Source organism: Lichenostomus cassidix, chromosome Z (genome assembly GCF_008360975.1).
Source record: "Lichenostomus cassidix isolate B80296 chromosome Z, HeHo_3.0, whole genome shotgun sequence".
Classification (NCBI taxonomy): domain Eukaryota; kingdom Metazoa; phylum Chordata; class Aves; order Passeriformes; family Meliphagidae; genus Lichenostomus; species Lichenostomus cassidix.
This window is the reverse complement of record NC_139511.1, coordinates 30,294,903-30,309,188: the sequence shown is the minus strand read 5'-3', so window position 1 is coordinate 30,309,188 and position 14,286 is coordinate 30,294,903. Positions and strand designations below refer to the sequence as shown.

At 38.3% G+C, this 14,286-nt stretch overlaps 1 protein-coding gene across 2 annotated transcripts in view; it reads left to right on the top strand.

Annotated features, from left to right (window-relative positions):
- The window catches only part of GAK (cyclin G associated kinase), a 62,813-nt gene that overhangs the window by 37,408 nt on the left and 11,119 nt on the right, over nucleotides 1-14,286 (top strand). The window contains exons 19-24 of one of the 2 annotated variants that reach the window (XM_085043313.1): nucleotides 275-468; nucleotides 2,304-2,462; nucleotides 3,220-3,687; nucleotides 5,661-5,831; nucleotides 12,245-12,376; nucleotides 12,698-12,817. In XM_085043313.1, coding sequence (XP_084899439.1) covers nucleotides 275-468; nucleotides 2,304-2,462; nucleotides 3,220-3,687; nucleotides 5,661-5,831; nucleotides 12,245-12,376; nucleotides 12,698-12,817 — 1,244 coding nt within the window. Of the gene's footprint in view, nucleotides 1-274; nucleotides 469-2,303; nucleotides 2,463-3,216; nucleotides 3,688-5,660; nucleotides 5,832-12,244; nucleotides 12,377-12,697; nucleotides 12,818-14,286 lie in introns of both variants that reach the window. The other variant, XM_085043312.1, reaches the window with a different exon arrangement.

The following is a 14,286-nucleotide window of genomic DNA, read 5'->3' as shown; positions in this document are numbered from 1 at the left end:
ACATATAAAGCAGGGGGAGGAAATATAGTCAATGTAGGAAGTAAATGATTGCAGTAAAATTCTTTTATTTACTCACCTTAAGGAAACTGAAACTTTTGTTCATGATACAAAAAAACTATGTACAAAGATACCACCTGTTCAAAATGGGAAAAGTAAACAAATACAGCATTTTTTGTGTTTTATACGAATTGTTTTGAAGTTTTGGTTTGGACTGCAGTAGGTCTAATTCAGTTAGCCATCACTATCAAGAATCTACTTGTCTCTGTCTTTACAGGTATGATCTGGATGCCTGTGACATACAAGAGAAATACCCTGATTTATTTCAAGTCAATCTGGAAGTAGAGGTAGAGCCCAGAGATAGGCCCAGCTGTGAACAGCCACCTTGGGATAACATGAATATAAAAGGACTGAATCCCAAGATCCTCTTCTCTACCCGAGAAGAACAACAAGAGATTTTATCAAAATTTGGTAAGGAATCCCTTGAAAAATTAGAGAATGTAGTCTAGAGAATGTGAAAAAGTTTTCAATGTACTTAGTGTTTGAGGCTCATGTTTAATTTTTAATAGTCCATTAATTAAAAGAAATGTAAAAAGTGGGTTTTGTAAATAGCAGTTAGAAATATGCATTGTATGAAGGAACTTAAGTTATCCTCCGGTAATGGATTGTTATTATCCCTGTCTTACTTTCACTGTGCTTACACGTGCATCCATTAGAGCTATGAATATGCCATTTGCAGGGAGGGACTTTTAGCAAATTGAATTGTAACAGCCAGTATTTGTAGGCACAATGTGTAGATTTATTTGGCTAAACTGGCATCAGAATAATTTCACTTAAAATTACGGGAGCATTCCTCACAAATGGTTTTAGGTAAGAATGTTTTTATCAACATTCTTATACATAGCCATGTAATGTTGTAATTAATTTCCTCAACTTTTCCTAATATGTTCCAGCAGATTTTTTGTTAATGCTACATGTTCAGTGTTTCATCTGTAGATGCCTGCATTAATTCCAGTTAATGCTATTCAGTGTTTTTCTTCTCTTGGTATCAGTAATTAGCTTCGACATTTTCATTCAAGCTCTTAAGCCTTCTCTGTGTTTCGAGGATAAGAAGCATGATGAAGATTACTATGGTGATTTTAGTGATACTTGAGATCTCACCCTATGCTGTTAATATGGGTACATATCAAGTACCTTTCTTTTGATGTAAGATAGTTGCTGCTCTTTTTCTTTTCAGGGATATGTGTTGTTTGTATTATGATTTAGGCTATTTTCTATTTAACTCAGCTTAATCCTGCTGTGAACAAAACTCTCAGCCCTCAAAAGCTACGGTGTTTCATTGATGGTGAGGATCTGTAAAAGTTACTCTTATTTTCTTAGGTGACTTCCATTTTCTGATTGATACGTGAAATGTAAGGGTTTCAAATTACAGTGAAACTGTTTCTTAAGATTGGTGGGAAGGGAATAAGACAAAAGCAAGTGCTGTTAACTGATTTTTAAAAACTTGCTATTAAAATTGAATTTACTCTTTCATTAGTCATGATCTTTCATATATGTTTTCTGAGATAATTTTTTCAGCATCCCTAAGCTAAAACTGAGAATGTCGAAGGAGTGTGAAAAAATCTCTACCAGTTGCGCATTTAAATTTAGACAAATAGATTTCTTCCAGGCATTCATCCAGTATTTTCAAACAGTGGATAAATATTGACTAATTAGGGACTCTTCTTAATTTGCTTTGAGATAACTTTGGTTTTGAGAGATGATAAAGCAGTAGGTAACTGTGCCCCACTCAGCCTTACACAAGTCACTTAACTGATTTCAGTAAAATAAGAAATATAAGAAGCACTTCATAGCAGCATACAGTGTATTAACCCCTTTGTAGTGTTTTTTATAACTCCATGTTCTTCACTGGCTTTGTATACTCTGGGTTTTTCTACAGCTGCATTTACTTTTTTTCCTGGTTTTCTGTCTCTTACTGCAGATACTGTTCATAGCTCTTGCATGTTTTTTGTTCATGAATGTTAATTACATTTTTCTACAAATGTAAATAGAATGTTTGAATGTTATGCTATGATTCTGATTTAATGTCCTGGTTTAAAACAGGGTCTTAACAATTTTTGCAGTTGAAACAAAGGTTAATAATGCTAATGTCAAAGACAGCAGGAGCAGGAATTTGCCTTTGCAGAGCAATTGATTGCAGACAATTGTTTTCCTACAGCAGTCAGTCTGAAAGCCAAGTATCAGCTGCCACATGGAGGATTGAGAAGTTTCTCTGTAAGGATTCTGGCTTAAATTCTGTTTTATAGGGAAACCAGAGTTGCCTAGACAGCCAGGTTCAACTGCACAATATGAAGCAGAGGCATCCCAGCTGGAGCAGTCTTCAGAAAGTGCACCTACTGATACAGAATCCCCGCACAGCAGCAGTACTGATGCAAATAACTTTTTTCACTCTCTGGACTGGAAAGGTACAGGTTGTAACTGCTTGGTTTATGTTTGTTTTGTATGCCTTTCAGTGAATGCTTCAGCCTTCTTATGCAGCAAAAGTCTCTAATTCACTACCCATGAAGAAAAGCTAAAGAGTGAGCTTTGCTGAATAACAAGAAGTTATTTTGCTTCTTTTGGATAAACACCAAGGAAGGGGGTTTGGTGTTGAGTATAACTTAAATGCTGAGCTAAATTTTTCTTTTTCTGTAAAAATCTTAACCTTAAAGGTCTGCAAAGAAGCTTTTCACTCCCACAGCCCCTCTTTGGCTGAGGAACAGAGGAAACAAAGTAGTCTAGTCAGTGGGGTCCAGATCAGTAAGCAGGACTAAGAAAAATGTAATTTTATAGCACATGTGTAACTCCCTTTTCTGAGTGCTGTTTTGTTGGCAAAAGCGTCAACAGCTGCTTATGCTTTCATTGAGTGGAGCAGCAATTACTGAGAAATCTTATAAGCTCTAAGTGGCACAATGATCTGAGGTTGATGTTGAAGTCAGTCTCATTTTGAAAAGGTCCTAATACCTACCATAATGGGGTGGCAAATAGGGTAGTCAGCTGTTGCTTTGATTGCCCTGTGCAGAGGTGGTAGGCAAATTAGTTCCTTTTTCATCAATTCTTATGTGAGTTTTTGTTTGTTAGGATTTAATTTCGTGTGGTGTCACCATGAAAGTCTCTCTTACTTGAATCAGAAGAATAATCCTGGTCATCTAAAGATGTTGTTTTTTTTTTCTCTCAAAGAAGGAAAAACGCCAGAAAGTGGAATAGAGGACAGTTCATCTAAAAATGATCGTGTTCAGCTATCTGATGACAGGGAAGAGAGTGAGCCTTCAGATGAGGAATTCCCTACATTTGCAGATGAAGGAAGTGCAGTAATTGTTGATGAAAAAGACTCTACTCCAGAAGGAGAGTTGTTTTTTGAAGCCAGTTTTGAAGCTCCATCTGCACCATTACAAAAACCTCTCCCTGAAGAGAATGTAGACTTGCTGGGACTAGACTCTGATATTTCAGCAGAACAGAAACAGCCTATCTCAGAAATAAACTCTTCACCAAGTAATGCAGACTTGCTGAACAATCTGTTCGTGAGTAGTGTGTCACAGGTTTCAGAAGAGTCCACTGGAGATCTTCTTGGACAAGGAACAGATTTTTTTTTCAGCAGTCAGCATCCAACTGCTACTCAGGGTACGTCTTCAGCAGCAGCCATGTCTTCAGGTATGTGAGTTTAATATCACTTGTCACTTTGTGTCACCTGGGCAACACATGAAAACTGCTGCTTGCATTGTGCTTAGAAAAGGAGTACCATGTTTCAAGAGTATGGTGAAGACATGTCAGTCCATAGTAAGACTATGGATAGAATAGGTGTTGTTTTTGCATGAAGTTGAGAAATACCTGTACTTTATCCAGGTATTCGGTAATGTTGCCAGCATCCTGTAAACTTTAAACTCTGTTAACAGAAAAGTATCAAATTTTGAATTTAAAGGAAATTCAGTATCTTAAAGAATTCTTAACTTTCTCATATGAATGTTACATGCTAGATCCTTTCCTAAATCCATAACTTTCCTTACTAAGGCATAGAATTGTCATAACTTACTGCTTTCTTGAACTTTATGTAAAGCAATGCCATTACATGTACTGAGCTGTGCTGCTTAGGTCAAAAGTCTGCGTGGGATTTTTAAGTGTTAATCACATAAGCTGAGCAGCTGGAAATCCTGTAGATTATTCTTCAAACCAGTAGGATAATGATACTGCTAAAAGGTGTTTTCTTGCTGGTTTTACTGATATTGTTAGCAGGTCAGTATCCTTAAAGGGAATGCTACATGGTGCTACTTGGTATTTAAACAAGGTGTCTTAGTTCAGAGGTTCTGTTCCTCTTAGCAGTGGATACTGATCTCTTCGCCACATTACTGAAGTTTTGGGAATAACAATTCTCTGCCTGAAATTAACGGTAAGATTTCTGGGAATATTAGTTGCATAAACTGGGAAACTTTACAAGGTTTTGTTTGTTTGCACGAAGATAATTCAGGAGACTAAAAGCTTTCATCTATAGACAAGTGAAAAGTATTTTTTATAGAACATTTAGATGATTTAAAATGCTTGCTTATTTTAAGGCAGTTCACTGTTGAACTTTGTTACTTTGGTCAGTGAAGAATCTGGATTTCTAAAGAAGGGAAACATTATTACTTTATCTATCTTTAACCATGTCTACGGCATGAAACACCTGAGCAGTAGTCACATATCTCATTCTTGTAGTCATTCTCATTCAATGTATTTCATTGAATTGTATTAAGAGAAAGATAATTGCAGGAGTGAGAATAATTGGCCACTGTTATATTTTGGCTTGCACAACAAACTTATGCTTGAGATTTTGTTTACATGTGATGCTACAGTAAATTTACTTGAAATGTTACTGAGTCCTGTACATTAAGGTCATTACCTGAGGATGTGCTGGGGTATTATAGCAAGATTATTCCTTCTCTTCAGCTTCTGAGTGAATCTGGCAGGACTCCCCGGGCTCTTGAGGGCTTTTGACCCTAGAGGGCAGCAGAAACAGGAAGATCTAAAGCTGTGATTCCAGCTGACTGTCACATGTTACTCCATGCTGATTATAAATACTCTTCCAGTTAGTTTTTTCTTCACTGGGATCACTAGAGACCTGCTGAAGTCTTACTTCTATTGGTTTTCATTCTTGGGTTGACGTGCTTTCTGCCCCGGAATCGCCAATGCCTTCAAGTCTAAATGGTAGTGTGAATGTTTTACTTGATATTCTTTTCAATAGAATAATAGTCCATTTTTGTCAAATTTGGTGCAAGTTTGGTGTTATAGAGCATTTAACAAATGTAGTTCTTCTGTGCGTGTGCAGATGGTCACTCAAACTTACGATGGGTCTTTAAATGAATGAAATTAACAATATCATTGAATTGTATGCAGTCTTGCTAGGAATTTGTGTTTGAAGACATAGCTGTTCATATTATGTATGGCTGAGAGCCTTTTTTTATCAATGTGAAAGTTCATTTGTCTAGAGGAGGGAACAGGTGGTTACTCTGCTACAAAAAATTCTCAGAAGGCTGTTGCAGTTACTAATATGACCTTTGCTTTTTGTCTGTGCCCCTAGAGGACTAAGGCTTTTTCAGCTTCATTTGTTCTACAATTTGTCATAAGATTTTTCTTTTCTGCCTCTTTTTCAGCTGATCCATTTGACCCATTCACAATGTCATCAAGTTCAGAGAATCAAACCCTGTCTGGTCCAGATCTCTTTGGGGACTTCCTTAATCCAACCTCAACATCTACAGCTAATACAGTTCCTTCCACTCAAAGTTCATTTCCACCTTCTTCCAGCTCAGATTTCTTAAATTTAGGTAAGTGTGCTTCTGGTGTCTGTTTCTCAACAGTTTCCTCTCCTCTGTGTGTTTGTCTTTCAGCTTAGTCAAGGTGGATTAGCGTCTTAATACATCCACTTGTTGTGTTTGCTGTTTTAATTAGCTCTGTATTCTGGAAGTGCAGATGCAAATGCACCAAGAAGAAAGCGTTTCCTGTATAATGTCATGCTATCATTTGTGATGTGAGAAGGTTTCTAGTATTGCTAACCATATGTTAGGAGATGGAGTTTCCTCTCAATGATCTTAAAACTGAGGGATACACAAACTTACTTTATAGATGATAGGATGCTATGTTGACTGTATTCAGATTTTAAAGATTTTCTGGAAACCTTGGAAAAATGAAATGAGCAGTCAAGTTATAATATAGCCAGTTCTTTAAGTGCAAACTGAGGCTAGCTTGCACCTTCTTGACCTGAATGCATTGTAAGTTCTAAGTATATTACTTTCTAAGTAATATACTTAGAAAGTATGTTATGTAATACTCTAATCTTATTTGTTTCACTTCTCTGATGTATTCTTGGCGAAGCCTATTCCTCATGCATTTATTTTAAAATCTCTTAATCTTTAAACAAAAAACTTTGTGATATGTTCAGACTTCCCATCATTCTTTAAAAGAGAAACAGGCATCTGCAAAAATGGTGGAGTAGCAGAGCCACTAGTGGTACAGCTTTTTAAAATCTGACTTTGAAAAGAAAGTGTGGGTTCTTTCCACAGGAATATGAGTTGTGGTCAGTCTGTAAGCTCTTCTCTGCTGCTCTCTTGTTCCCCTCTTTCTGTACAGGTCCTTCCCACAGGATACAGTCTTTTAAGAATATGAGTCTCCACAGGATACAGTCTTTTAAGAATATGAGTCTCTATAGGGTACTGTCCTTTAGGAAGAGATCGTTACATGGACATGATTCTTCCTGGTGCTGCAGCTCCTGCCAGGAACCTACTGCTGTGCAAGCTGCTCTCCCTGGGCTGTGGCTTCATCCAGGATATGTCCACCCTTGTGTAGGGTCCTCCACAGGCTGCAGTGTGAATATTTGTTCTAAGGTAGTCTTTCCCACGTGCTGTGAGGGAATCTGTCCTCTGGCATCTGGACCACTTCCTCCCATTCCTTCTCCACTGACCTTGATGTCTGCAGGGCTGTTTCTCTCATGCCTCTCTCCCTTCTCTTACAAAAGCTGGGCAGCATTTCTTGCCTTTTCTAACATGTTTCCCCAAAGATGCCACCATCTAGTTTGAGAGGCTCAGCTGTGCCTTGGCCTTGTGGTGAGTCTGTTGGAGCTGGCTCTGTCCAACACAGAAGTCCAGGCCTCTCCTCACACAGACTCCTACTTAAAATGTGCAGGTAGCTAGGAAGGGTGGTATCACATACCTTAGCCTGAATACAGAGTGATTTCTTCCCAGGGCTTGTTGCATGCGCCTTTAACCTACCCCCCCTTGTTTAGCAGTTGCTCTAGTTGACCCTGCCTCTGAGTGTTAGTCACAGGTAAACTGGAGAGAAAAAATGCAGTATTTGTCTGACTGACAGGAGGGCTTCCTCTTTGAAATAAAAGGCTACTCAGCTGATTGCCCCCTCTGCTATTATATTAATCATTATGTTCTAGGTGTGGTTGATTCTGCTGAAAGGATTCCACTTGCTGCCTCCTTCACAATATTTTTATTGTGTCCTGTAGATAGTAATAGCTGTATGTTTCAGTTGTATACTTGTATAGCAGCCAGTTTTATGCTGCTATTGCTGTCACTGCATGAGGTTACCAAACATGATAATTTTTTTTGCTCAGTAGAAGGTTTGATCAATACTGATCTGTGGAGCATTATCTCCACCAGATTCTGCAGCTGGGATGGGTGACCCTGGATGTACAGACAGACTGGGGAATGAGAGGCTGGAGAGCAGCTCCATGGAAAGGGACCTGGGGTTTTTGGTCGATGGCAAGTTGAATTTGAGCCAGCAGTGCCCTGGCAGCCAGGAGGGCCAACCCTGTCCTGGGGTGCATCAGGCACAGCATGGCCAGCTGGTCAAGGGGTGGGGATTTTCCTGCCCTGCCCTGCACTGGGGCACCAGCCTGACGACAGTTCCAGAAGTGCTTGGAAAACACTCTCAGGCACATGGTGTGATTCTTGGTGCTGTCCTGTGCAGAGCCAGGAGCTGGACTCCATGATCTTTGTGGTTGCCTTGCAACTCAGCATATTTTACGATCTCAGCAAAAATCTAATTCTCTTGAGAGGCAGGGGCCTCTGGAGATTCTCTAGCTGACGTGCTCAGAGCAGGCTCAAGTAAAACAGGCTCTTCAGGACCTTGTCCTTCCTGAATTTTAGTACTTCCAGGGATGTAGACTCTACAGCTGGGCAGCTGTAGCAGTGTTGGAGAGACCTTAGAGGAAAAAAAAGTATTTTTAGTGGAGTTCGCTGTGTTTTGGTTTGTGCCCATTGCCTCTGATGCTTCCACTAGGCAACACAGACAAGAGTCCGTCTCAGTCTTTTTTTGTTTCTTAACATTAAGGGTTTTTACACATTTATAAGATTGTTGCCAGTTCTTTTCTCCCAGTTAAATAGTACCAGAACGATTGCATCAGAGAGGAGACAGAAAACCCTTTTTATGTATTAAATTTAAGTTGGAAAAATAAAAAAAATTAGTATTTCTCTTCAGTAAATGTTTATCTGCAACCATAAGGAGACCACCATCAATGTTCAGCTGTTAATAACATTTGAGCAAGTACAAAATAAAAAGGAATATTTTTCCATATGACATCAATGCTTATTGTTTTGTGCCTACTCCACCTGATTTTGCTTGATAGCTTGCACCCTGGTAAGTGCATTAGGATACCTGCTATTTCAATGTCATTTCTGGAGCTTTCTGTCAACGTAGAAAAAGTTACTTAAAATGTACCTATTTTCTCTTCAGCCTGCTGTTTTGCAGTGATTTCCCAATATTTCTCTATTGATATGCAGTCTTTAAAAACTGTATGGAAGTGGAGGAACTGGAGTAACATTTCATACTCCTTTATCTTTCCAATGGGAGCTTTTATCTGTTTTTAGCTGAAATGATGTATGTGTTTGAACCTTTATCATTCTATCCAGTTATGGGTATCAATTTCATCAAGTAAGTTAGGAATATTAATAGTTATATTGCTTTTAATGTGAATTTGTGAATTCTGAAGGGATAGGATCACTAGTAACTGGAGAAGAAAGGACAAATAAGAACATGTTCTCAAATGACATATTTGGAAGAATTGAGCAGAAGAAAGTGGAAACATGAGGTCATTAAAGTGAGAAAAAAATTAAACTAAAAATAAATTAGTAGTAATGTCAGTGACCATTCAAAATAATCTGTGGTAGTGAGATTTGATGAATCTACTGTTGGAGCAGTAGTAAGTGTCTAGAATCAAATTTTAGTGATGGATAAGCTTTTTTAGTAGTTAGTAATAAATGATTACTAAACTGCTACAGATACCAGGAGTAAAGCTGTTCCAGGGAAACCAAGTTCAAGATTTAGAATTTTAACCGTGTATTTCTCAAATGTTGCCTTGAAATTTAAAATCATAGGAGTTTTAAAATGAAAGATAGTTATTATATAATATCCGGTCTCTTAAGGCATTCTGTCCTGCAATAGGAAAATATGCTGTTGCTGATAAACAGCTGTGTATTAACTAGGTAACTTCATTTTCTTTTGGATTTTTCAAGCAGCAGATAATCTTTAAAGCAGGTTGAGTCAGAAATGTATTTCCTGCAAAGACAGCAGGAGGATTGGAAGGTGATCAAAAGAAACCTGAGTGATCAGTTTAGTTTTCTCCTGAGTAGAAGTTAGTTTCGGTGAACTTGTGTTCTCAGACAGGCTTTAGACAAGGTTGAAAGAACCTTGCATCATACTAAACCAGCCTCTTGGTTCACAGAAAATCCTGTTGTCTGTGATTAAAGGATTTCCTGTAGACATGACAAGTTAAATAAAGAAAACCTTATGTGAAGTTGTGTGTAGGATATAGTAGAATGCAGCAGGTCTCTTATTTTGGGAAGCTGGAAAGTGTGATCTGATTACCACCAAATTATTCTTGCATCTTAGCTTGGTTTGAGCAGTGTTAGTAGAGAACACAGTTCTTTGCCCTGACCTCCAGTGGTTCACTGCTGTATGGCTAAAGATTATCAATATGCATATTAAAAAACTTAAGAGACAACCAGGTATGGATCTGCGTGCCTATGATGTTAATTGTTTCTATTTTTGGAATATTGGGCTCCAGTTCATGTTTAACCATTTCTTTATGTATTCTGCTCCTTTATATTAATGTGTCTGTATGAACTCTAGTGTGCCAGTTATAAAAATGGGGATTCAGTATGTGGCCTCAATACCTCTTTAGAATATGTAAAAGTCAGAGTATCATGTTAATAACACTATTTCTTGATGTTAAAATCTGACATAATGCCCAGGTTGTAGAACTAAAAAGAAGATAGCACAAGAATAAACAGTTTCAGGAGGAATAGGTTATCTGTTCAGTATATTGTACATTGCATTGTTTCAGATTTTTGTGATAAGTGTAGTGGATGTATATGAGCTTCTGCTATTAATAGTGAATTTACTGCAGTTCGTAGCAGTAGGCTACTTCCTGCTTAGTTCAGGGTGGGTGAGGTGATGAACTTGATTGCTCTTAAGCCAACTCTTATAAAACAGCTGATTCCCATAGTATGTTCTTAATCCTCCAAGTGCATTAAACTGTACTTTAATTTATTCTTACTTCTCTCAACTTGTTTTCATAATAGTTAATTTAATATGTTGTTAATTTTCTTATTCCCCTGTAAAGACTTTTAGTAGTAGAAATTGTAGGGCAAAATTAATTTCTAGTCTAAAAATAAATATTAATTCGAGGCCTCCTTATCTTTTGAGAGTAGCATATGATACAATGAGCTCTAAAGTGGCAAATAAGTGTGTTAACAGCCAGTGACACTGCTGTGTAGCAGACATCTGGGGTCCTGAGTATTGAAGCAAATAGGTGCAGTTTGCCCATGGTTTCTGAGGCAGGGAGATGAAGCTTGGGTCTGGATAAAGGGCTGGAAATTGTGCATACTTCTTGTGTTTTATTCTGATACTTCCCTTCATGTGCAGCAGAGAATACTGCTGGAATACAGGCGTTCAGCAGATATTTGTTGCACAGTATTTGCTGTGCTTGCTTTGCAGCTGTAAGATCTAATTATAAACAGTATTACTAGATTGAGGTACTAGAGGGGTATTTAATTAGCTTTTAATTATTTCCTTAATTAAGAGAATTTGATATCAATATTCAGAATGTAAAGTTGAGGAGGTGAGAGAAGTGAGAGAGGCCATGATGTAGTAGTTGAAACATTCAAAGCCTCAAAATGTCACTGCTTTTGTAAGGATGGCTGGGTAAACTTTCTAAACCCTATGTCTATGAAATGCCTTAGAGCACCACTAAATGTATTGGTTTTACTGAAATACCACCTCTCCCTCTGGCACTGACTGGTCCCATAGCATTAAAGTTGGGGTTACGTTCAAAAGCTGTCCTGCTTCCCTGTGAGTCTCCACAAGCTGTGCTCAAGGAGAATGCTCAGAGCTGGCGTGCAGCTTTGAGTCTTCCATACATAGCATATCTCATTCTGAGGATGGCTCACCTCATAGTGCATGTGAGTGAGTAACTGGGAAGTCATTTGCAAGTGTCAGGGATGGCAGTTATACCTTTAGGTGGGATGTGACATTTTCCAGGAGTTAGCGGAAACACCCTTGCATGTTTTTAAATGTGACTTTTTTGTTTAGATGGCATGGTTATTTTATTTTTCATATAGAAATTTTTTCTTTTATCCATGGAGCTAGAGAGTCTTAACCTTTTCCCAGAAAAAATTACTCTTCCTGTATCCTGCTTCTCAGTTGTATGCACTCATTCATGTGTTATGCCTAAAAGGGTGTATTAATTGTCCAAGAAGCACATTTGTCACAAGAGGCCTGGGTTAGGCAACCCTGCAGTTTGACCTGGCTTCACATGTGTAGCACCGAGACTGCTGAGTGATAAAGAGCACCATTCATGCAGCACTGAGTGATAAAGAGCACCATTCATGGAGCACTGCTGCTTTCTTCTTACCTGCTGTGTTGTCAGGAACAGAGCATGCCATAGATCCATACCTGAGCTGGTCCTTTAGGTCAGGAGACCTAAGCTGTTAAATTCATGGCATTGTCTGTGCATGAAAATATCTTACCTAGGAAGTGTGTGGGATGTTTTAAAATAGAAGTGAAGCAATTCCAGTGGTAAAAACCTTCTGAGACCTGTTTAAGACTGCACAATTATTACTGAGAAATTCAGGCAAGCTGTGTAGCTGACAATATGGTCCACATTCTGTTGGTATTGGCAAAATGTGTATTATGATGGCTTTCTTAAACAGGAAAATGTTTCTTTTTTCTTCTGTAGGTAGTTTGACACCAGAGCTACCTAAAATATCATCTTCTACAAGCCACCCAGATCTTTTAAGTGGATGGGATTCTTGGGCAGATTCCTCAACCACCAATGCAGCGTCACCACAGCTGAAGCCTGTTTGTGAAGGTACAATGAAATTAAATCTTTTCATGAGAGGAATACTCCAGACTTGGTCAGTTTAATCACCTGAAAATGCTAAACATGTCTTCATGCATTTGTACTTTGCTTCTTAGAAGCTTCTTTAGTAAGGCACTTGTGTGGTTTTTCAGATTTAGGTTCAAGACACAGGAATTAAATAGTTTCAATTCTGTATAGTAATGGTGCTTCTTGTCATGGTAAAAGATGCTGTGAAGCAGAGAATGCTGGGGAGGTTTGCATGAGGTGGAATTATTCTTTCTCTCAATTTTCAAACAGACCAGGTATGTGATGTATCTTCTTATTATACAGGCCAAGCTTTTACCACTGGAAGCCAGTCCAGTGCCTCTTCAGGTCTGTCTTTCAGCCAGGTGAAATCTCAGAACTTTGATCCTTTTGCTGATCTTGCCAGTCTGGGATCTGGTCTTCCAGGTAAGATCTTACTTTTGATAGACAATACCTGGTGCCTCTACTGTTTGGTTTGCTTCTTGTACCAATAAATGTTACTGATAGCCTATAAAGGACAGTGTTTCTGTTTAATTGTTAACAACCAGCCTGAGGTGTTTGCTGAGAGCTGGTAAGAAACAAAAGATTGAATCTTACAGATACTGTGTGAAACATCCAGAATAACATTTCAGAAGATAACCACCGCTGTGATGTAGAAACAGTACAAATAATCAATGCTTCAGAATCTAGTTGAGATGGTGAGAGAAACCAGGAGTTGCTGAATAAGTAACTGAGCATGAGATTTCTTACCTAGTATCAATTAATATTGTTTTTGAAGGATTTAGAATGGAAGCTGTATTAAATTAGTTAAATGTGTTAGTTCCAAAGTGGCAGCTGTTTTCCTTTTAATTCAGTACTTCCCTTTGATTTCAGTAGACCTTCATAGCTCTGCTACTCACATATACCATGTTTGTAAGATAAGCACAAATGAAGCCCATATATGCACAACAGTACCAAAAGCATTATTGAACATCTGTCAGTTTGCAGTGGAGGGCACAAGGAGTTATGGAAGATAAGACACATTGCAGAGTAACACTTATTCCAGGGTGTTTTATTGGCTTGCAATTCAGGAATTAGCCCTGCAGCATTCTCAAAAGAGCTAGAAAAACGAAGGGCAGTGAAAAGAGCTGAGGTCCTTGCATTTCAGGACACACACTGCCATAACAAATGTGACCAGCTGCCCAGAGTACAAGGAACGATTCAGAACAGCTTAGCGTTGCTGAATTGCAGAAACGTATTTTTCACGTAAGTTGGAGCTGACGAAGGTTTTACCCTGTTGCCTTGGCAGTTAGCATTGTGTATTGAACTGAGTGCCAGTGCAATTCTTATGGAAACATTAGATAACACGCAGTGTTTGACTTCTTGATTTTGTTTGTGTGTAATCACTGCAAAATTCTGGTGTTGAAGCAGTACCAATGAGGCTGCTTTGCAGGAAACAATTTTCACAAATTTTCTAGCTTAATAGTTCACCAATAGTTCAATAGTTAAATTTACAGATAGTGTGACAGTAAAAAAGTTGATTTATCTTTGACTTGAAGATGCGCATATCGCACATGCTGCATCCAATGAAAGAAAGCAAACTAATTTTAGCGGGACTTAGGTCAATTCATTACTCTTTCAGTTAACTTTCAATAGGAAAAATGGGTGCATTAAAAAGCAGCCCTGTGTCACTGTCCCAGTTCATGTTTTCAGGCTTGAAATGAATTTTCAAGGCATCACAAGAACTTGAATTCAGTCTGTGTTGTATTTTTCATAGCAGTTTTTTGGCTTCCACATACAAGACATTGTTCTGGAAGAAAATTTCTGAGAGTGCAAGATGCTTAAATAGGAATGCTATATAAACACAAAAGAAAACAGTAACAAAGTAGTTAGTAGCAGTGTATTTGGGTAGTAGT